The sequence below is a fragment of the Alligator mississippiensis genome, chromosome 12, assembly GCF_030867095.1.
Source record: "Alligator mississippiensis isolate rAllMis1 chromosome 12, rAllMis1, whole genome shotgun sequence".
NCBI classification, from domain to species: domain Eukaryota; kingdom Metazoa; phylum Chordata; order Crocodylia; family Alligatoridae; genus Alligator; species Alligator mississippiensis.
The window spans coordinates 66,679,410-66,701,385 of NC_081835.1; the positions used below are offsets into that span (position 1 = coordinate 66,679,410).

Genomic DNA, 21,976 nt, shown 5'->3' on the forward strand with positions numbered 1-21,976 from the left:
ACCCTTGAAACCCTCTTTTCTTGTGCCTTCTTGATCCTCCTTGGATAGAGGTTAAGAGGATTGTTCCCTCTTTCTTTGGCTCTGCTCTACCATGCTGCTCTCCATGAGGGTGAGCAGGGGCCAAAGAGTCCCCGTGACTTTGGGGAGAAACACAAGCACTTGTTCTAATAAAAGCAGGTGCCAAGAACTCAGCAATTTTAAGGATTTCTTTCTTTTTTTTTTCTAATTTAAATTTGCTTGGAAGCCAGGAAGAACCAGTCGGCCTGTTCGTGCTTTGCAGCTGGAGAAGTAAATAGAAAACTAACAGTTTCTCAGGGGGAGCTGCATCTCCCTCTGCCACTGGCTAACAAGCCCAGTCTGGCACCAGAGCTCCACAGAGCAGGCACCCCATGTCATGGGTCATTGGGGCTAACTAGAAGAAAATACAAATAGCTTGAATAAAAACCAGATCTGAATGTTCTTCAGTGCAAAGACACAGCAAGCAATATAGTAAGTGTCACAGCAGGGTCCTCCAGAAGGGCCGTGATCTCCTTAAGGCCCCCTCTCTCCGTGCCAAGTTAGCCCAAGGGCACCCTCTAATTCTCGCCCGCCACGTCTTTGATGTTCTAATATATATTAGGGAGGCTGCCTCATGTCTTCTTGGACACGGTCCTGTAGACTCCCGGACCCCTCGTGAGTCTTGTCCTGCAAACGGGTGCTTCGGGGCACCCTAGCCTTATGGGCTATGCGTGGCTCCAACCACCCCTTATACCACGCCCCAAGCCTCGCAGTTGGAATAGACGTTGGTCTGTCACATATACACTCGCCCTCTCTGGGGTCCTCTTCGTAGCGCTGCCTTCTCTCAGGAATCCTCTGTGCTGTTGCCCTCTCTCTGGGGCCTTCTCAAGTGCTGCCTCCTTCTCTAGGGCCTTCTCAACACTGCTGCCATCTCTCTGGGCCTTCTCAAGTGCTGCCTCCTTCTCTAGGGCCTTCTCAACACTGCTGCCATCTCTCTGGGCCTTCTCAAGTGCTGCCTCCTTCTCTAGGGCCTTCTCAACACTGCTGCCATCTCTCTGGGCCTTCTCAAGTGCCGCCCCCTTCTCTGGGGCCTTCTCAGCACTGCTGCCCTCTCTCTGGGCCTCAACACATCCGTACTGGGGCTTCTCAATAGTGCTCCCTCTCTGGGGCTCGCCGCGCCCGCACTGGGGCTTCTCAGTAGTGCCCCCTCCTGGGGCTGGGGTCTATGCACCCCGTACGCCGCACCCTCACTGGCGCTGGGGTCCCCATGCTACTGCTGGCCCCCTATGAGGCCTCCTCCCACCCCTAATAGCCTCACCCAAACCACAGGTGATACAACCACAAAGCAAAACACAAGCCCCTAGGCTACAACATAACTTAAAGCCACCCGGCTAAATCACATGGCTCAGACATCCTTTACCTGGCTCGAGCTGTACCTGCGGTCAGGCTTCTCCTCGCATCGTTGCTCCAGGAGCTCCTTTCTCTCTGGCTGCTGGCAGGGAACTGCCCTGGCCTCAAGTCCTGGGCTTTCTAAGAGCCAGGCCTTGCCCCTTACAGCCAGCTGATGGCTGGCAGGTGTGGGTCGTTTGCTGCTTCCGGTTGCCCTGGCAACCCGCAGGTGGGCTCCTTATTCCCTGCTAGGGCTTTTTCTCTAGCAGTTTCTCCTCTTTAGGAGCAGAGCACCTCAGTGCTCTGCGACAGTAAGGAATAACAAAACAAGAAGAGAGGACTATACCTTGAGTGGTCAAAACGTTGAGCAAAAGGAGCTGGAGATTATGGTAGATTAAACCTTAAAACCTTCACCACAGTGCTTAACAGGAGTAAAAAGGCAAAAACATTTGAGGACGCATTAGTAGAGGTATCAAACATTCTGGAAACTGTATTTGGGGATTAGTGCAACCATGTCTGGAATCCTGTGAGCAGCTCTGTTCATTCTCATAAAAAAGATATTAGAGACCTGGAAGAGGTTCTGCAAAGGGCACCCAAAAAGATACAGGGATTTAGGCAGAGATGAGATTACATAGAGACCTCATTAAGATAGACACAAATTTTGAAAGAAGTAGGCATGACAGACCATGCAAGCCTTTGAGAGTGTGTGTCAAATACAACATGAACAGATACTAGCTTGAGCTAAGAACTAAGAGAATTGGGATGAATTTTTTTTCATATATTGCCATTTAAATTACAAAGAATACCAGTATGGGGAACTAAATTATTCAAAAAGAGAGGTATAGATATTTGCAGGGGAGACAATAGTTACACTGGTTCCAAAAATAAGGAAACCAAAAACAGCATTTCTGGATTAAGTTAATTCTAAAATTCCTTGAGATCCTATGTTTATAGATTACACTGAGAACAAGAACCATCTTTCATTTTTTGATAATGATTCAATCAAGTGAAGGCAAGATAGAAAACTGCTTAAAAGCCCCCAAAAGCCTACAGCTCCCTGAAGGCAAAGGTCAGCTTTTTTTAATAGCATTTCTCTATTTTAATAGTCTTTTTAAATTCCTCCTTACCCAGAAAAGTGACAGAATTATTTTTACAATCTGAAAATGCAACCTTTAAAAAAATTAATTATACATACACTCATCCATAACATCAAGCTTATTTGAAATATATTCTCTCACTTGCTTAAACAGAGGGGTCTTCCATTCTGGATGGAGATGTTTTTAGCATGCCTACCTATATAGCATGCAGGGTCAAATCTCACCAGTTGTTTGATTCATTAAACAAGCTCCCCCCCCAAAAATCCCAAGCATAATTTCATTGTCCTCAGTGTTGATTTATCAAGCTAAAAAGAGCCTTAAAAATGTAAGATAAACAATGAAATTATAAGCTACCAAGTCTGCAACCACTGTATTAACAAGCAATATTTATTTTGAGATATTCTAAAAAATCGTAATTTATTAAATCCAACCAAGGACAGTAGCTTTTAAACAATTTCTTTATTTTCTCTTTGTCAGTGTAAATCATCGTGTGTTAGTTAGAGCTGAAAAGGAATGGGGTCAAGGGAACTGTAGTCAAATATCTATGGGGAAACACACAACGGGGGGGAGAGGGGGGAGGAAGAAAGTCATAGTTATGAACTGGTATTTCCCGTATGCCTGGGAAGTGCAAGTAAAAATTACAAACTGAATATTTTGCAAACAAATATCAAACATAAAGATGACATTAAAAGTAAAATATATTTTTTTACCTGAATAAGAAGTATTTCTGTCTTTCCACTGAACATTTTTGCATTTTATCTGGTTTTGTCTCTCTTTTCGTAGTCGTTCTAGTCTCTGAGCTTGAAAAGAAATATTATAACTATAAGTTTGTCAATGAAAGTTTACTATAAACAAAGACATAATTAACTACCTTTATATGAATAAAGATGTTTTATACTGCATATGTAGGGGGAAAAGTCATAAAATTTTAAAGGTGGCACCCCTGAAAAGCAAATACCAACAAAAACATGAAAATGTTCTTGATTTATAATTGAAATTAGAGGATATAAAACATTAATAGAGATCATAAAGATAGTATTAACATGGAAGAGAATAATAAAATGTGAAAACTTCTGTGATTAATATGACATTTCATTATATAAATCATTAATAACGGTCTTAAAGGAATTTTAATGCACAAATGAACTGAAGTGAATATTACATTACAGGAATAAAATTACTGTTATGAATTACTCTACCCGTTTCAAAAATTAAAGATAAATGAACTCAGACTAGACTATTAAAGTTTTAAATATAAAATCCTTTATCTAAAAATCATGAAAATTATAAAATGTCAAAGCTATATAAATTAGCATAGCTTTTTCTTCAGTGTGCTGAAACAGTTTATAGGTAGTAAAATAAATGATTTGTATCTTCACAACATTAGTTAAATCTTTAAAAGAATATAATATTTCTTTACATATTTTGACTCAATCTCCAAAACGGGGATTAACAATAAGCCTCAAATAGTTCAAATATCAAAAAACTGAGACACTAGGGGCCCCTCTGATGCCTTAAATTCACTTATTTTTAACACTACATTTATCTCGGAAGATGAACTGTCAAGTAAATAACCTGGTAGAAGCTACCCCAAGAAAATGACCACCAGAAATTACTGATGCAGTAATGCATCCATTGCCAACAAGAAAGCAGATTAGACTGGCAAGTAGAACTAATGCTTTTGGTCATTCAAGGAAACAATTTGCTGGATATATTAACAATTTTGATGTATTGAGATCATTCATTAACTAAAATGGGCCCTTAGAGGAGATTTTAAAATACTAAATTATTCTGACAATTTTAAAACATAATTTTAATTTCTGTGCAATTTTACTAGTAAAAAATCCCCCCAAACTTTGATAAATATATTCCAGACCTTCACCTATTTGTACTTAGTAAAAAACGTTTGGCTCCCGACTGCTGTTCTAAGTATCAGAATTCTCAGCCAAATCGCTGATGAAAAAAACTGCCAGTACTAGAGGTAATGCCTTAAAAATAAGATCCACAATGATATTTAGGGGCCTCGATGCTTTTGTGGATCTTGGCCAAAGTGTAAGAAAGAAGTGGGAACATTTCCACTCATAACTGCAAAATGTACAGCATTAAATGCTATTCTGTTGTGAAAATTATATTTTAAAAGGTGCAGCCATATCCCTCTAAATTGTTAGTCAAGTCATAGTTAAAAATTACCTTCCAAAAAACATTTTTGATTTGTACCACTATAAAAAGCATCCCTCTCAAAACTGCCTGACCTGCAGCCCAGCACCCCTTATTAGTAAATATGTCTGCATTTACAATAACTTTTCACTTTTTGAAATGTTTTTGTCTTCATCTTTCGCTGTAACCAGGGAAAGGGATAGAGGAACAAAGAAAGAGTAGTGCTTCTTTTTTATTCAGCACCAGAGCCCATCATATCCAGTCGACAATGGATAAAGAAGGGACCATATCCCGCCAAGTACAGAGGACCCTCTGAAAGCCATATGCATTTTTTCAGGCCTACAAGGTCCTGTGTGAGGAGCGCAGAGCTGCTCATACATGAAGGAAGGGGGTTCTGCACCATTCATAGATTCACAGAAGTAGGGTCAAAAGGGACCTCGTAGTCCCTTTCAAGTCTGACCGCCTGCCTGGGCAGGAGAGAAAACCGGGCTCAAATGACCCCAGCCAGGTAGACATCAAGCCTCCTCTTAAAGACCCCCAGGGTAGGAGCCAGCACCACTTCCCTTGGAAGTTGGTTCCAGATCCTAGCTGCCCTGACTGCGAAGTAGTGCCTTCAGATGTCTAGTCTAAACCTACTCACTAACAATTTGTGGCTGTTATGTGGGGAATGTGATCATTCCCCAAGGCCTTCACACTCAGCTAGGGTGTCTTCCTCTTCCCTAATCTTTCTAGGCTTCCTAGAAATCCAGCTAGAGAAATCTGGTTTTCTATAAGGAAGGGTTAATGTCCCCTTCACCAAACAAATGGAGAGACGTGCAGTTATTCCATCTCAACAAAATTCCTTTTTCAGAGTCCTTTTCCTACATAAAGTTGGTTCCAAATTACCATTCATTACATAATTGTACTATAGCAACTCTAAATTAGATGGAATTATCAGTATCTATTAGAAGTTTGAATTATTTAAGGTTCATTCTCACAAACGTATTAGTTTGAAAGCTTTCAGTGTCAAAAATTTCGTTGACCATATGTAGTCTCTTTCCATTAAATATTAAGAATTTGATGAGCCTTTGTTCTTAGCCCTGAGTTTTGGGTAGAAGAAACTGTTAAAGCCCTTCACCAACTGTAATAACCTTTTCTCACCACCTCCAGGATTTTTTTAGGATTTTGGGGGCAGGGAAAGGGGTCAGTGAGAGGAAGGAGAGGCTGGCAAGGACAGCTTTCTACTTTACAACCCTCGAGTAACTCTCAAGGTTTAAAACCTGAAATCAAACCTACTCTAAAACATATAAGCAGAGAGAAGTACTCAACAGCCAACGTTTCTGTAACAAGTGTTGAGTCCCTCCTGCCGCAGTAAAGAGCCTATTTCCACAGCTTGTGAGACAGCAGCAACGCACAGGTAAGGTACTAAAGGCTGTGTAATGAAATGGATTTTGATTAAAGCATTTGAATTCAGCTCCATCCAAAACAAAGGATGGTAAATGAAAGCTTACATAAAAAAAAAAAATCTTGTAAAAGCATATAGCTGGATATGAAAATAATAGAGAATAAAAATGAGATTCTACCCTAAGAAAATGTCTGCCATTATCTGCTAGAAGACAGGACTACTCCACCTACTATGCTCTAACACAAAGACATCTCAGCTACGTGTCAACAAACAAACCAAGTCTCCTGTTCTTCGGGACAAAGAATGAACGCTCAAACAATCAGCCATGAAATTAAGTAGCTAACAAAAAATAACCATATAACAATAGCTAAGCACTGGTTGCAGTTTCATAGTTAGACTGAGTTTCACATTCAAAGGAAATATCCAGCCACTGAAGTGTTCTGTGTATGCAGAATACTGTTCATCTTCCTCAAAATGACAGAATTCACTCAATGAGTATAGAACGTATTTTCTGAACATTTAAAAATAAATCAATTAGCATCAGAGTTAAAACAAAGGCCTTTTTAAGACAGTGTTAGTGCCTAGTGGCAAATGATTTTAAATTTCAATGCGTAACACAACACACTCTTCTATACAGGCAGTCCTCAGACTTACGACAATTGGTTCCTGGAAACTGGGTCTTTAAGTTGAAACGTTGTAACTCGGAACCAATTTCCCCATAGGAAACAATGTTATAAATGGGGGATTGGTTCTTGAACCAAGGCCCGATACCCTATTTTCACCAAAAACAACCCAGAATGTTGTACTCAATCAATTATAGATGAGTAATGTAGCTACATTAATGTATTTATATTGTAAATAGCAATCATATTATTTGTAAAGACTTCTTTAAGGCGACCTTGCTGGACTTTTTGAAGGGCTCTTGCTTGGATTTTTGGAAGGGCCCCTGGCTGGAGGCTTCTCAGGAGTCTTGGCTGCAGGTTCTTCCAGAGTCTTGTCTTTCTTAAAGAAAGTGTCCCAGGAAGTTTGGGCAGATGTTCTCCAGGGAGATGGGCAGTGCAACGAACTTGTTCGCTGGTGTGGTGTGGTGTCGGATCAAGCGTTGTAAAGTCGAAAACAGGGTGTCAATTTATAAACACTGTAAGTCGAGGACTGCCTATGTACCCACATGGGTAAAACCCTTAGGAATCTTCTGCACTAGGTATTTTTTAAATAAGTAATGGCCATTTTGACTTTATTCTTTATAGATAAGAATCATAGAAAAGTAGGGTTGGAAAGGACCTCAGGAGGCCATCTAGTCCAACAGCTCTTCTTCAAGGGGGCTGGTGCTCTTTAACAGGATTTTAAGAGGAACTGTTCAAACTAGCAGACGACTCTTCACCATTGGTCCAAAATCAGAAGTGCCATCAGGTAAGACAGCACCACCTCTCACTGGAAATGAAGTCAAGCTTCCCTCCAGGAAGCTGTGGGCCCTGTTAGCAGAATTTTTTAGAGTTCTGGAACAAGCTACATGAGAGAAGTCCGGGCAGTTAATAGTTACTTATACCTCAAGGCATGAAAGGGATGACCCCCCCTCCCTTTTTTAATTTTTTTTACCTACCAAAGCTAACTGAGCAAGTTATACAAAAGTTTCATTCTTTTTTGACGTCCATTAAAGTCCTTGAATATAAGATTTTCTGTCACTAAATTCTTCAGACTAACTAATTATTGGGTATGCATATTTTGTAAAAAGTATTTTATTAGTTCTAAAATTGTAGCCATTTAATAGGATTACTCCTTGTTCTTGTATTATGGAAAAAGGTTAAATAGGACTGAACTTATCTTCCCTACTGCTCTGATTGTTTCCCATCATGAGCTATGAATGCCTTGGTAATTTCATTAACTGCATGGTGGTACCAGTGTACATGAGAGGAGAAGACAGGGGGACATTCAAGAGCATATTATGAAAAGAAAGGAAAAACTGGCAGCAACCTGGCTCTCCACTGGAGAGACCGTGCTAACCACTATATTAAACCTGCCACTAACTGGGAAGTTAAATGATTTCAAACAAGAATTTAATGTAGTTTTTTTTCTCAAACTACCCATTCAGTGAACTTATCTGGCAGTACCACTCTTTGGAGCAATTCCACAAATCAGAAAACTTTCCCTCTCCATTTTTGTGCGTCATAACCACAACTACACCGAAACAGCTCTCAAAGAAAGTACTGTGATATCCAGCACATTCAACTTCTTAACACGTTTCAGTCAAAATGCAAAACTATATTTAAACACTCTATGCCAAATTTATCAAGAAACCTAAATTATGCTTAATCAATGCTATTAATTATTTTTCATAATTCTGGACAATACTTTACTTTTAGTAAGAGTACCTTGAGATACTTAATACTGTACACCACTAGATAGGTAGAATATAGTTAGATTTATTTCTGAGCTCTAGGTGGTGTTGTAATACCTACAAAAAAATTTAAAACTGCATGCTCCTAACCAGGAAATAAATCCTCCTCTTCCAGCCTTTCCGCATACATTCAACTCTGCTCCCCCATGCAAAAGGATGGAGAAGTGATACTTTCTCCTCCTCAGCAGAAACTGAGGTGCTCATATGTTTAAAGGGCAAATATCTTTAATTTGTTGTGTTTTGAGAGCTGGAATCCTATTTAATTTTCCTCCAGGTGGAGGATACAGCAAGATATTAAGATGACAATACAACTGATATTATACAACCAGTGCTGGTTGTACACCCAATATTTTGCAGATCTATTAGACCCTAGCAGCACCAGGAAAAAAATGGATAAACTTCGATAGTCCAACAAAAATTAGATTGCTGAACTAAGATTTAACTTAAATCCTAAGACCCCCATAACATACAGTTCCTGTTGTGCCTTAGTTCTATACGCTTGGCACTACAAAAATCAGCTGTTGGCTAAAGCTCCAGAAGAGGCCATCCAGAGACTGACCTACTTTGGCACACACTATCAGCATTTACTGTGCATATCCTGAACAGCCCATTGAGAAACAAACTACTCTGGGTTGGTTTTCTCTGGCCACAGGCTAACGGTGCGCACACAGGCAGCTGCTGCACGCCCTCCTTTTCCTCACAGTTGTCCTCACTGTTGGCAATCCCTTGATTCGAGGATGCTCTCTACCGCCTAACTGCGTGCATACCCCTGCCCCAAGAAGACTAACACTAGCATGCAACGTTACAGACATTTAGCAGAGAGAAGGAAAATGATAAGTTACTTCAGCAGGTAGTTTTTAGACACCTGACCTGCTCTATACACTCAGGGGTAGCAGGACTCAAGATTAATTAGAAGCAACAACCAGGCCACCAGCTCCCTCACTTCACTTAAGCAAGCAATTGAAAGTTTTCCGCATGAAATGTGGTAAATATGAAACAAACCCGCGTTACACTCATTTCTTCGCTTCTTTCCAATTCCCCCTCGCTCTGCCCCAACAGGACGTACAAATCCTCTCCCATCCTATCCCCAAATTGTTCCATTCTTCTGGGATTTCTTGTCCTCTTACTCCTTTCTTTCTCTACTTGATTTTTTCATTGTTTTTAATCCTTGCTACCAGAAAGACTGGGTTTGATACCCCACTAAGAAGACGCTTCGTAAAAAGTACTTGTGTACCCAATTAATGTGACCCTGAAGGCCTGATCCTGGAATTTTGGTGTTTGTTGGTTTCATTAGGGAATGTTTTAAAACTAATTCTTTGAGGACAATTGAGTACTTAAAATTTCTTTGTATGCTCTATTTAGCACGAGTAAAAAAAAAAAAAAAACAATTAAAAATTAGATTACAGCATACTTAAGAAATTGAACTGTTATGCTTTTTTAATGGAAGTGATCTACTTATACAGCCATACGTTAGAAAGAAAGGGCCAACAGATTTTTAGACACAGTTGATCTTACTGGAGCGGGGAGATGGACTTGCAGTCTCCCCCATGCCTACCTTCTATTATTACTTTATGTGATTCTATGAAATGGCAAGCAATCCTATCAACAGTCCATGTAAACAAGGTTAAACTTTTAATTTAAGCTCTAGCAGATGTTTTTTCAAATATCATTTACCTGTGTTAGATCGTCTTCTAATCCCAAAGTCCCAGCTTGAGGTAATATCGACTGATTGGGAATATACATAACCCTGAGTCTCCCCATTGCTTCCCTGCATTTCTGAACCACTGTCCCCATTTGTTGAAGAGGGATTGAATTTCTCTAGGTCGACATCATGATCTATCAGGACCATTTCACACATCCCTGTGTCGTCACTTGTCACATGTGACTGCCGAATATGAGCCAGTATAATGGTTGGGTTGTCCAGGAAGGCCATGCTGTCCTCAACTCCACCACCTTACTATGCTATCTTCTTTTCTCCATGTTGCTCCGTGAACATGCCTACCTGGAAACACAATGAACACAGCATTTTCAGAAAAAGGGAGTGACCAGCACTTACTCAAAGATTTTTTTTTCACATTCAGTGTGGAAACTTTAGTAAACTTGGTTTTATACACCAAATTATTTCAATGTGATGATGATTTCATAAGACCAGTTGCATGCTATCTTCTTAGAGTGCCAGTTGTTCTGCGGGACAATTAAAGACTTGATTTCCAAAACAACAGTCTAGAATAAATTAGTGAATCAAACACACCCCATAGTCAATAACTAACACAAAACAAAGGGTACCACATGCTACCACTCTGTTCAGGATGGTTTCCCTTTTGTGGACTCGGCATTTCCCCTCTCCCTCAACCCTGGCTTTAACAGGGGCAGCCTGCATCCTCCCCTCAGCCCCTGTAATACCCAGAACCATCAGCCACCAGGTATTTATTTTCCTTCACCACTGCCATGAGAAGAATGCTCCGATATCACCTCTGTCCCTCATACTCCGTTATCTTTGTGCCCTCCCCTACATACCACCTCTTGAATGCTTGGTTTTAGCTCCCTGACACCACCTTTGATCTCAGATTCATTCGCTTGTCTGAAGCTTGCCCTCCCTCTTAACCCTTCTCCTTGAGTTCTCAGCTCCCTCTAGTCTTTCAACTCAGCTTTTCATCTTCTGCTCTATGACTTACTCTTGAAAAGCAAGCATAGAAGTTGTGCTAAACCAGTGATACACTGAGCTCCATCTCGTCACCTAACAGATACTATTCTGTAAGTGGAAATTCTCCCCAGCTCCTCGTGCTGTTGAATTAGATCTAAAAGCGAAGAGAGTTTTAAAGACAATTTTTAGGAAAAATTTAAAAAGAAGAGAGGTTTGCAGCTCAAGACAGTACTCAATTCATACCTGCTGCTCTATGAATTAATACGGGACAATTAGTATTATGCATCGTATACCAGTGTGCCTGAGTCACCTGTACTTAACTAGAACCTTTCATTCAAAGGACTAAAATTGTTTTACAGAAAAGCCCTTAATGTTATAAAACCTTCCGAGAGATGTTATCGCCATTTTACTGAGGCTCAGAGTGCTTTGCCTGAGGCCAGTGGCAGAATCAGAAGCAGGACCCAGAAACCCAAACTTACAATTCATGTGGTTTATCAAATGGGCGAGTCCTACCCACCACTAGAAAAAAATATATTTACCACAACTACAGCACTCAAGAGGTTAAATAAGCATTTAAGCACCAGTATTCTGCAAGAGCTCCTTCAGGAAAGAGAAAGTAATTCCAAGGGCAAAACTGAGAGAAAAAGGATTTTACTCCCCAACCAAGCACTTTCCCAGAGAAATGAGGTGAAACACTGCAACTGGACCATTGTCTGGCAGTTTGTGACAGTGCAGAATACAAGGTAGCATCAGACAAGTTTATCTTGGGAATAGCAAATCCACACACCATTTCACACTAAGTTTTGGAGATAGAAAATGTATTTTATAACCTAGAGGCCACTTACTAAGCGGCTTTGGCACTGGGGCATCATGAATATCTGTATTAAACTATTAGAAGTAAAGTAATGCTTACTTCAAGCCAATCACTAATGGTGAGAAAATCAAAGTTATGGAGGTATCTAAACCTGTAGAGGAAGTCTTGCCCTCACCGCACTTTGGGAATTCATCCACCAGTCCCTCCCTCACATAAAACCTTCCCAAGAGTCAGACAATCAAAATCCAACACAAGAGCTTACATTATCTTTACTCTTAAAAGCTCTTCTGTACTCTGCTGTATCTTTCATATCCTTTTTCTGTTTTGTAAAGTACTAAGCAAATTCAAAGCATTATATAAATATGAAATAATAATTCAAGGAGTATAAAGGATTTCAATCAGAGCAGGAGAGAAAAAAAGAATCAACCTACATTTGAAAGAAGTACATCTCTTAAAGAATAATTCTCCTCCTACTACCAGTTTAAATAAATGGTATCTAAATCGTTTTTGCAACTTTTATTAAATTCAGTTATGGGGGCCCAGCCAGATTATTTCCATTATAAAGAATTAAATGCCTGCCTCAAAGGCATCTCCAGATGTGAGAGACCAAAAGGCACATATCCCCCCTTGCTGTAAATTGCCAGCTGAAGGCCTTCAGCAGTAAGAGTTTGGCTACAGAGGTTTGACCTCAGGAGTGCAGGAGACAACTAAGTGCAGTAGATGGGTATTTTAAAAAGAAATGTGTTCCAGGTTGCATACTGAGAACATTCTTTAAATAGAATGATTTACACTTTACATGGTACTGGAAAAGGCACCGCTCACCTGCAGGCAGAGAGAACTTGCTCAAATAAGCAACAGCCTTAGGCTTCTAAAAGGTCTGCAAACTCCCAATCAAAAATTACTGCTGCCCCATCAATGTGTCATATAAATGTTGGCATGTTAATTGTGTATTTATAAGATTGTTAATGGTTAGTTAATTTACCTCCCACACTATTATTGTACTTGAAATGATTTAATGTCTGCTGAGGGAGTTAACAACATGTAACAGCAGATGCGAGATTTTTACCTTTCTACTCTGTACCCCGACTTCAACCTATTAACAGTCAGCAAGCTAAATTGCCCAGGCTTCCTTACAATTTTATGCATGCAATCACTTTTCTCATAAATATGAATAGACAAAGTCCCCAGAAATTATTCTCTCTTCTATTCAACTCCAGAATTTAACAAAACAAACTCTTATTTCTTAGAAGTTATGTGAAGGTAACTTGAAAGCTTTTTCTTGGTAAAATATGAATTAACTGGAAATTCTTAAAAATTCCAATTCAGACAATAGACAAATTCAGACGGTCGGTCCGCATGTTCACCCCATACTTTAGCACTTGTAATCTGTATCATAATTATCATTTTCACTTTTGAGAGAGACAAAAATAATGGTTCTGATTTGAAGGACAAAGGCAAGGACATTCAAAGTCCAACCTCACAAACCCTTTCCAGACCAATATCGGCGGAACTACTCACATGGGTACAAGTGGCATGACAAGCTTTCAGGCACAAAGTGCCCTTCTTCAGTTGGTCCAATAAAAGATAATCACCAAAAAAACCTTTGCTACTTGGATATTTCCTGGATCATCATGGCTACAATACTACTCCAATCCTACTACAAACTGCAGGACAGCTTTCTTAATTTACTGGGATGGCTATGCCAGCGTATCACAGTTCACGTGTTTCTCAGAGCCAGGTGCGATCATTACAACTCCTGGTGTAGTAATTAACACAACAAAACTGTGGACATTTTCACATCAGCAACTCTCACGTTTTGTGGTTAGACAGACAGATGAATAGGGAAAACAAAAAATAAGAACCCACCTCCTGACTCCGGGGTCTCAATCCACTGCTTTTACCATCCCAACAAACCTTCCTCTTCTGATACATCAAAGCCACATCATATAGCTTCAAAACCGAACAAGGCAACCTGGCTGCAGACATTGGCCTCGTGTTGATACAGCACACAAGGAGTAAAGCAGGAGACTGGAAGAGGTCACTACACAACATCTCATTGTTCAGCTGCCCAAAATGTACACTGAAGGAGGCAAGAGTCTTAGAAAAAAGGAGTGTACGGTCAAAAAGTCCACATCTCGAGGCAAACACAGAGAGAGATATCTGAAATTGAGGAAACAACTGAAATGTTGGCATTTCCTGACATCTGGGTGCTCTTGGCAGCTGAGCACTCTTTTGATGTAGTTGTTGGGTGGGATTTTCTTTTTTATTTGTACAATGACATTCCACAACCATGCCATGATTTTACTAGCTATCAATAGACGATCCATCGCTGCACTGTGTATGCAATCAATGACAGGAAGCCTTGCTGCATTCCATATTTATCTACATCGTTCAGCCCAGAGCTCTCTGGAGTCCTGCCTCTATGTTAGGTGAAATAAAGCAGATTTCTGAAGGAATCCTACCTGTTCCCATTACACTCCCTCAAATTCCACAATACTCCGACCTTTTCAACCTCCCTCCCCTTGGTTATGCATGCATGTGTGCACACAGCAAAGTCCTGAGCCACTGTGTACTCCATTCACTTCATACACGCACGCACATAAATTACCAATGGAATTTTAGGAGATAAATAGAAGACTATTTTAACATAATCCAGTGCGCACAACTTTTAAATGCTTACGACTCAGCAAAATCAAATCCAGTTTTCACTGGTCTATCCGCAACCTAAGATTACTGTCTCCATAAAATATGAAGTTTACAATACCACCTTCTCCTGATGTGCAAGTGCTATTCAAAGGGCAAAGAAACAATTTTCTTTGGCAGAAAAACTAATTTTTTATATCTTCACACTTGAAGATGGGTCAGATGTTTGACGCTCAGGAAAAATTTACACTCAGTCCTCTCAAGAACCAAATTTCAGCCAGAGTAATAAAAATCTGAAAAAGCTGTAAGCAACCAAAAAATGACCTTGTATAATGGAAACATTTAGGAAAACTTAACTGTATTTGTCACTAATCTCATTGCCTTGAAGCAGTGGCTTGTACTCTTAAGAATTCAAGAGCAACTGAATCGCTCTGAAATATTATGCAATACAGCAAAATAATACTTTTGTAATACAAAGCTCCACCAGAAGCCAATGGCACAGAGTGAAACACACAGGAAACTACTGATGGACCTTGCTGCAGAACTATTTATTTTAAACACAGCATCAATGTACAATTTATGATTGGGCTGAAGGGGATCCAAAAGACAGCAAGAAAGATGACCAGGAGTTGGGAAAGCAAGTCACAGGAGGAAAGGCTGAAGGAACTGGGAATGCTTAATTTGGAGAAAGGAAGATTAAGGGGTGACATGGTAACAGCTTTCAAATATCTGGAAGGCTGCCATAAGGAGGACGGCAAACAACTGTTGCCCCTAGCTGATGAGGGTATGGTAAGAAGCAGTGGCTTTAAACTGCAGGAAGGTTCAGGATAAAGCTCAGCAAAAGCTTCCTGAGCATCAGAACAACTAGACACTGGAGGAAAAGCACTAAGAGAACTGTAAAGTCTCCTCCACTGGAGGCTTTTAAGGATGAGGTATCTGTCAGGAACAGCTCTGGTACAGTAAAACCTACCTCCAGGCAGAGGGTTGGTCTGGCTGACCTTTAAGGTCACTACCAGCCCTATGATCCTATGATTAATTGTCCTACGAAAAAAACTGTTGTAATGCAAGACATCCCTTTCACTGGAACATGGTAAAAGAATAATTAGGTAACAATTCTTATTAAACAAAATTACACGATAATTAAACCTACTTTTGCCATTACCTTAACATTAAATGCTAATGAGTCTAATTTCATATTTACCTTAAAATTAAAGCTTATTCATATGAACACAGAAAGAGATAATGCGATCATTCAGAATAATTGTCACAAGTTGCTATTTCCACACTATGAAATAGCACATCTTACATACGGTTATGGGAGAAAGAGAACGGCTATTGATTGAAGGGTATAAAGATAAAGCAGTTACAGGACGACAATGCAAACACATCTTGAGAGGCTACAGGAAATATAGGCAAGTTTTCAATCTCTGCACCGAAACACCTGCAGTTCCCATTTCAAAGCAGACAGAATAATAATTATCAGCACAGAGATAATCTGTATTCTCGATACTACATAAAGGTTATACAAAAAAATACAGTGACATATTGATCTAAAGCTTGAGAGGTTGGACGGGAGAAGGGGAAACAAATCAATAAATCTGGAAAATGTTTACTATTTTTGGCAGAGTTCACTACAAGCCAAAATCTGTTCTGCAAACTGTTCCGAAAGAGCACAAGAGAATTAAAAAATTTGGGATGGGAACAATACCTTCTGAGACTTGGCCCAGATTTATATGATTGGAGGTTTCCAAGCGGTAAAGTGAAGTTTATATCCATAGCAAAGCAATATGCGTAACAGTGAACAGATATGTTTGTATGAAACAAAGTACTGGGTGTTTTTCCAAGACCATAACTTGACCCTGCTAAAATACATCTGTTGCCAATTGCTAGATTAGCCAGTTCATTTTTAAAAGGCAAAGGGATTAAAAGTTTCACTGTCTTATTAAAGCTGAGAAATTTAAAAACAGAAGCTACTAATACCCATTTTACCACTCAGTTGTAAAATACCAGTCTGTAAAGTGGGGATACTGATTACCATCTCTTTTGCAAAGCACTTTGAGACCTACCAATGAAAAGTAGTTTATAACACTTAGCTCTTATACAGTATTTCACACAATAATGCAAATACTGACAGGCCCTTAACTAATCCAGTTTCGGCAGGCCCCAAGGTCTGGGAAATAGGACCAGATTTAGAATTTGTACTTTTTATTCCAAAGTCAGACCAATATTAATTTCTGTGTAAAATGTATAGATTAATCTTTGTAGCAGAACTGCATATGACCTTAGATAAGTCGAGTCTACCATTTTGTGAGGTAATAAACACACCGTGGATTAAATGATGGGTGGGTGGGCAATTATTTCAGCTGGCGGGCCACTTAGCGAGTTTTGGTGAGCTGTTGAGGGCTGCATACACAAAAACTGTTAGAAGATATCATTTTAACAAAGTTTAGATAAAAAACAATTCATAGACTAAAATTCAAACATTTGCTATAACATTTTAATTTTATTTAAAAAATAATTTTTGTCCGGATTTATATTTTTTGAGTAGCGTAGTAGTGCAGCTTCCCTTGCCTGGCTGGGCACGTGATGTACAGGAGGAGGAGTTGCTGGAGGCAGGAGCTGAGCAGTACCCATCTGGGAAGCTGTGCGTGTTGGCCAGGACCAGAGCCATCAGTGGGCATGCAGCAGGTGCAGGTGGGACTGCAGTGTGGGCTGTTCTGGGCAGGAGCAGGCAGGGCTTGGCCCCACATGGACACTGCAGGGGCAGCGGCAAGGCAGATGTAAATCAACTGGCAGGCCAAATCTGGCCTGTGGACCATATTTTGCCCACCCCTGAATTAACCAGATCTCAAGACACTAAAGGTGAGCTAGAGAGAAGTAAACACCAAACTCAAGCTGTTTGTTAGAACAGGGTATGCACACTGCTCAGTCCAGGTGTGGTACTACTGTCAACCCTAAACACTCAAACACCGTGACTCAAGCCCCCCAAAAGCAGAAGCCTGACTTAAAATTGACTGGCTTGGGTACATATCGATGGCACCAGCTTAAGTGAAAGGATTCATAGTGGCTAGAACTGCTTCTAAGATTCACTGTATGGTTATTGAGTTAACTAAAGACTGATCAAGCAAATCTCCATGCCCTGAATAACAAAAGGTCATGATTAGACTTTGATGGACACTATGCTTAAGAAATAGCCATATTATCCTAATTTATTCAGAAACCTTAGGAAAAACACAAATCTAAGCATAAGCGAGTATACAGAATTGGTTTAGCAACTAATCTGAGTTCCCACAGTACTGAATAATTCCATTTTAATATAATGCTTTAATACTGCAGCTAACAAAACCTAAATATTCATGAAGACATACAGCCACACCTTTAAAATGACACTTACCATACAACATGGTAAGCGTCAATAAAATAACTAGAAATCTAGACAATTAATAATAAAGTTATTTATTGCCTTCTGCCTCCTGACTTCAGACTAATACAATGTTTGTCTCTACCAATGTTTGTGATTCTGTCTCTCCCTCTTTTTTTAAAGAAGTTTTTCTCTAGGTATAAAAGTAAAATGAACAGAGGGAAAAAAAACTATGCTTTCTTTTTATGTCCTACAAACTGCAGAAACCATGGATCACTATTTTTTCAGACAAAAATTTAATTTTTAAGTTAACTCTGTCCCTTGAGCAATTAATAAATTAGTTCCTATTAGATTTAAAATAAAAATAATCACACTTGGAACTTAAACCAAATTTCTACCAACTATGTAAAGATGAGAATAATATGAAACCCCCTGGAATTTAACATCTCTATTTGACTGCAGCATTTTAAAGTGATGTAAAAGACCAAGAGAAAAAGACAGATATATTAGGAAAGCAATACTGCTTTTTCCAACACCACATTGGCTGAAGTAGGAAGGTAAGAATGCACTTCAATGTTTTACTGGATCAGATCAGCCAAAATTATTTCAGAGAGCTTTGTACTGCACCAGTAGCTCTGGGTGCCTACTTTTGCACTGGTTCAGGAACAGTCTTTCCTTTTGCTATTTTTGTGTGTCTGATGAAAAGACCAAAATCAAATAATCCACATCCTCCACACCCCCTCCATAGAATCCTGTGCTTACAAGTTAAGGAGAAAAAGAAACACACTTAAAAACCATTCATCAAATGCTCAAGTACATTCAGGAATTAATGTCTATTTTAGAAAAGCTGTCGCATTCCTTGGTTCTTAAATTTAGCAAAAATAAATACAGTCACCACTTAATGTGGTTTAAATGGGTGTTTTCATAAGCAAAACTGGATTCATTAAATTATGATGCAGGCACAAAACTTACTTCTGGCAACTAACAAAAACATTCTTTTGCCCATTTAGGGGCCTAGCAATCTGCTTTATCTAAAATATTGTTTCTGATTTATGGACTATTTGGAATTCTACTACGTTTTTGTTGTCACACTAATCAGGATGCAAATTATACCAACTGCAATATTTTATTTACTATGCAGTGGAGGGGGAGGAAGGAGGGAATGGGAGTTCCCACACACACCTCCCCTGTTTCCTGATCTTGTCAAAGCTTCATTTGACTGCAAACAAGCTGTTCCTTAGCTAAACTGAGTTATCCCACATTAGGATTTTAAGTAAACAAGTAAGTATACAAAAATGCAGAAATTATAAATTAGGGCAGACAAATCTGTATCTAGACTCATGCCTGCAAAGAGCATTCTATCAATATAGTGAAATGCTAATCTCCTAATTAACAACCTAATTAGGTAATTATGGCTTTGCAGAGGGATGCCTAAATGAAATATGACAACATGGTCACCTCTTTATATGGCACCTGTGGGCCTTTTCAGCTGTCACTGCAAAGAGTGCAATATCAATTTGAACAGATGACAAAGTGTTGTCATTTTTCATTCTGATATTGTACTGAACGGTTTGGATAGAAGCAGTTTACAAAAGCAGCATATTGCCTGGCTTTTGCCTGATCTAAATATGTTCAAACACTTTGCTTAATTTTTAATGTCCATGATTATGCTGAATTTCTTATGTTGGCTACTGTCTAAGTATTATGGAACATGCACTCTAAAAGCACAAAGTGATAGTATCGTGGTATACTGATGGTATAAAATGAGACTATGCTTCCTTAAAGCATACGTATGTTAGAATTTAATCAAAAACAGCAAAACAAAGGGTACATTTGTTCACAATGGGATTAAAGACCACATTAATTTACAATATATATGCACACATTAGGACCCCGCCGGAAAAAAATACGTTCTAAAAGAATACGTCATTCCTATTACTGATGAACACTGTTCTGTAGATCCTGAGGAAGGACGGTTATGAGACAGTAAAACCGTGAGTGCATGTAATAGGACTTTGGGTAAACAGGTATTTTTTGCTCTATCATCTTTCACTCGAATGAACTGAAGGGTTACTTTTAACAACAGAAGGTACGACACATTTAGATGGAGAGATGGTGTTATGTAGACAAATCATCCTTAAAAAAGCAATATTTTGTATTCTTCCAAAGGCAGAGAGTTATGCAAAATGCTTTAAATACATCAATTAAGTCTCAGTGCTCCTGAGATTAATGTATCATATAACTATTTGCATAGGGGAAGCTGAGACACAAAGGGTGATGCAACTACAATGATAGCAAGTCGATGCAAAGAAAATAACAGGAGCTCAGAGTCCCGATTTCAATGCTTCAACTAGAACACAAGGCTAAATAAAACCAGATTTAAAAGTTATATACATAAACAAACATACACAGCAATGTGTTCATTTACATTATTTCTATAAATGGATTTATTTGCACTTTACTAGGGATTTTTAATTTTCTACCGCATTTACAGCCTTAAGTTGCTAGTGGGTATTTTGCACGTATTACAGTATTATTTATTTCCAGATAAGACTGTCATATATTACATGTCTATCTGCTAATAAATTTGCTACTTTAAATGCTTGTCCGTGGTGAAAGAGAGATGTCCCAGGCCCTCAGTAATACTCCAACTGCTTGAGCACCACACACAAAGCTGACAAGCCCTGGCCCTTCACATTCAGATCACTCCCCACATTCCTTGAGAGGTCTGCAGCAACCTCCCCCATTTTTCAGAAGCCATGTGGGGGTGGACTTGGTGGGCCCGAAGCCTGGATGGTACAAGTCCACAATTGGTGGAGGATGCTCATTGCCTGTCAAGATTTCCTCAGAAAGGTAACACCACCGTTCTGCAAAGCTCACTTCCTGGCAGGAATTTTCCTTAGGGAACTGCCCCCAGCAGCCCTGGCCAGAGGACAGAAGGCCAAGAGGCCCACACCTAATGCAGACCCTGAGCAACCCAGGATCCTACAGCCAAGGGCAGGCTCCACAGTTGACTCTGTGAGGGACAGAGAGGGTTTGCTACGCCCCTCCCTGCTTTGAGGGAGCAGAGAGTGGGGTGCAAGTTACATTCATTGCGAACTGGAGAGTGCTATGCTACGAGTCAGCATTTTTTAATTTTCAAATTGCTAATAAAGTTTCACATTTTACATAGAGGTTTATTCAGTTGCTCAGTTTCATGCTTAAAACGTCCACCTGCACTGAAAAAATGCACTCAAGGCCCTGACACTCCCTCCTCTGAGAACACCACAACCTCAAACAGAATCAGGCAGAAGGCAGGGCCTTAGAGTACAATACCTTTGGCTGCTGACAGATCTGAAAAATACCCCAAAACAAACCAGCACTCTACTGGAAGAGGAACTGCAACCCGGCTTACCCAGTGTCTGTAGAGACTGGGTGATGCAGCAGGGCTTTTGGCGAGTTTTAGCCAATTGAATCAGCTTTAGATAAAAGTGACAAAAAGCCCCACTGAAGCGTGTGATCTATACAGACGCTGGGCGAGATGGGTCCAACTAACATGATGCCTCTTCTGGGAATGTGCTGCACTCGGTGCAGGGGTGCACCAAGTTTAAAGTAAAAAGCAATCAGGACTTATGGTAGAGGTGATACCTTTTATTAGACCAACTAGATTTTTGCAAAAAAATAACAAATTCCTGCGCAGAGGAGCATCCCATCCATCTACCCCTCCATGAAACACCACAACCACCAAGAAATATGAACACAATCCACCCACTAAGAAACAACTTAGAGGCAAAAAGTTTAAAGTAAAGCACTGATGTCCATGTCTCCTCCCCCTCCCTCTCCCTCTGTAAGCAGTCTTACAGTCTAACAGCTTAGTCTGGAAGGTGCCCCCCTTCCCTATCTGATTTCAGAGTAACACAGCTAACTACCTTTCTCTAAGCAGACTCTCAGCCTCAGTCCTGTGGAGCGGAGAGCCCTACTCAGCCTTTAAACAACTGGGAAACCCGGATACTATCATTGTACTGACAAGGAACAATGGTAATAAGCTGATGGAGAATAGGTTTAGGTTAGAGATTAGGAGGCAATATTTTGCAGTTAGGGTGGCCAAAATCTGGA

The 21,976-nt window shown here is 39.9% G+C and overlaps 1 protein-coding gene across 7 annotated transcripts in view; it reads right to left on the bottom strand.

Moving 5' to 3' along the window:
• The window catches only part of MAPKAP1 (MAPK associated protein 1), a 138,020-nt gene that overhangs the window by 109,533 nt on the left and 6,511 nt on the right, over positions 1-21,976 (bottom strand). For all 7 annotated transcript variants that reach the window (XM_019495313.2, XM_019495312.2, XM_059715755.1 and 4 more), the window contains 2 exons: positions 10,094-10,421; positions 3,194-3,283 (listed from right to left, as the gene is read on the bottom strand). In XM_019495313.2, coding sequence (XP_019350858.1) covers positions 3,194-3,283; positions 10,094-10,352 — 349 coding nt within the window. In that variant the 5' untranslated portion in view covers positions 10,353-10,421. The remainder of the gene's footprint in view (positions 1-3,193; positions 3,284-10,093; positions 10,422-21,976) is intronic.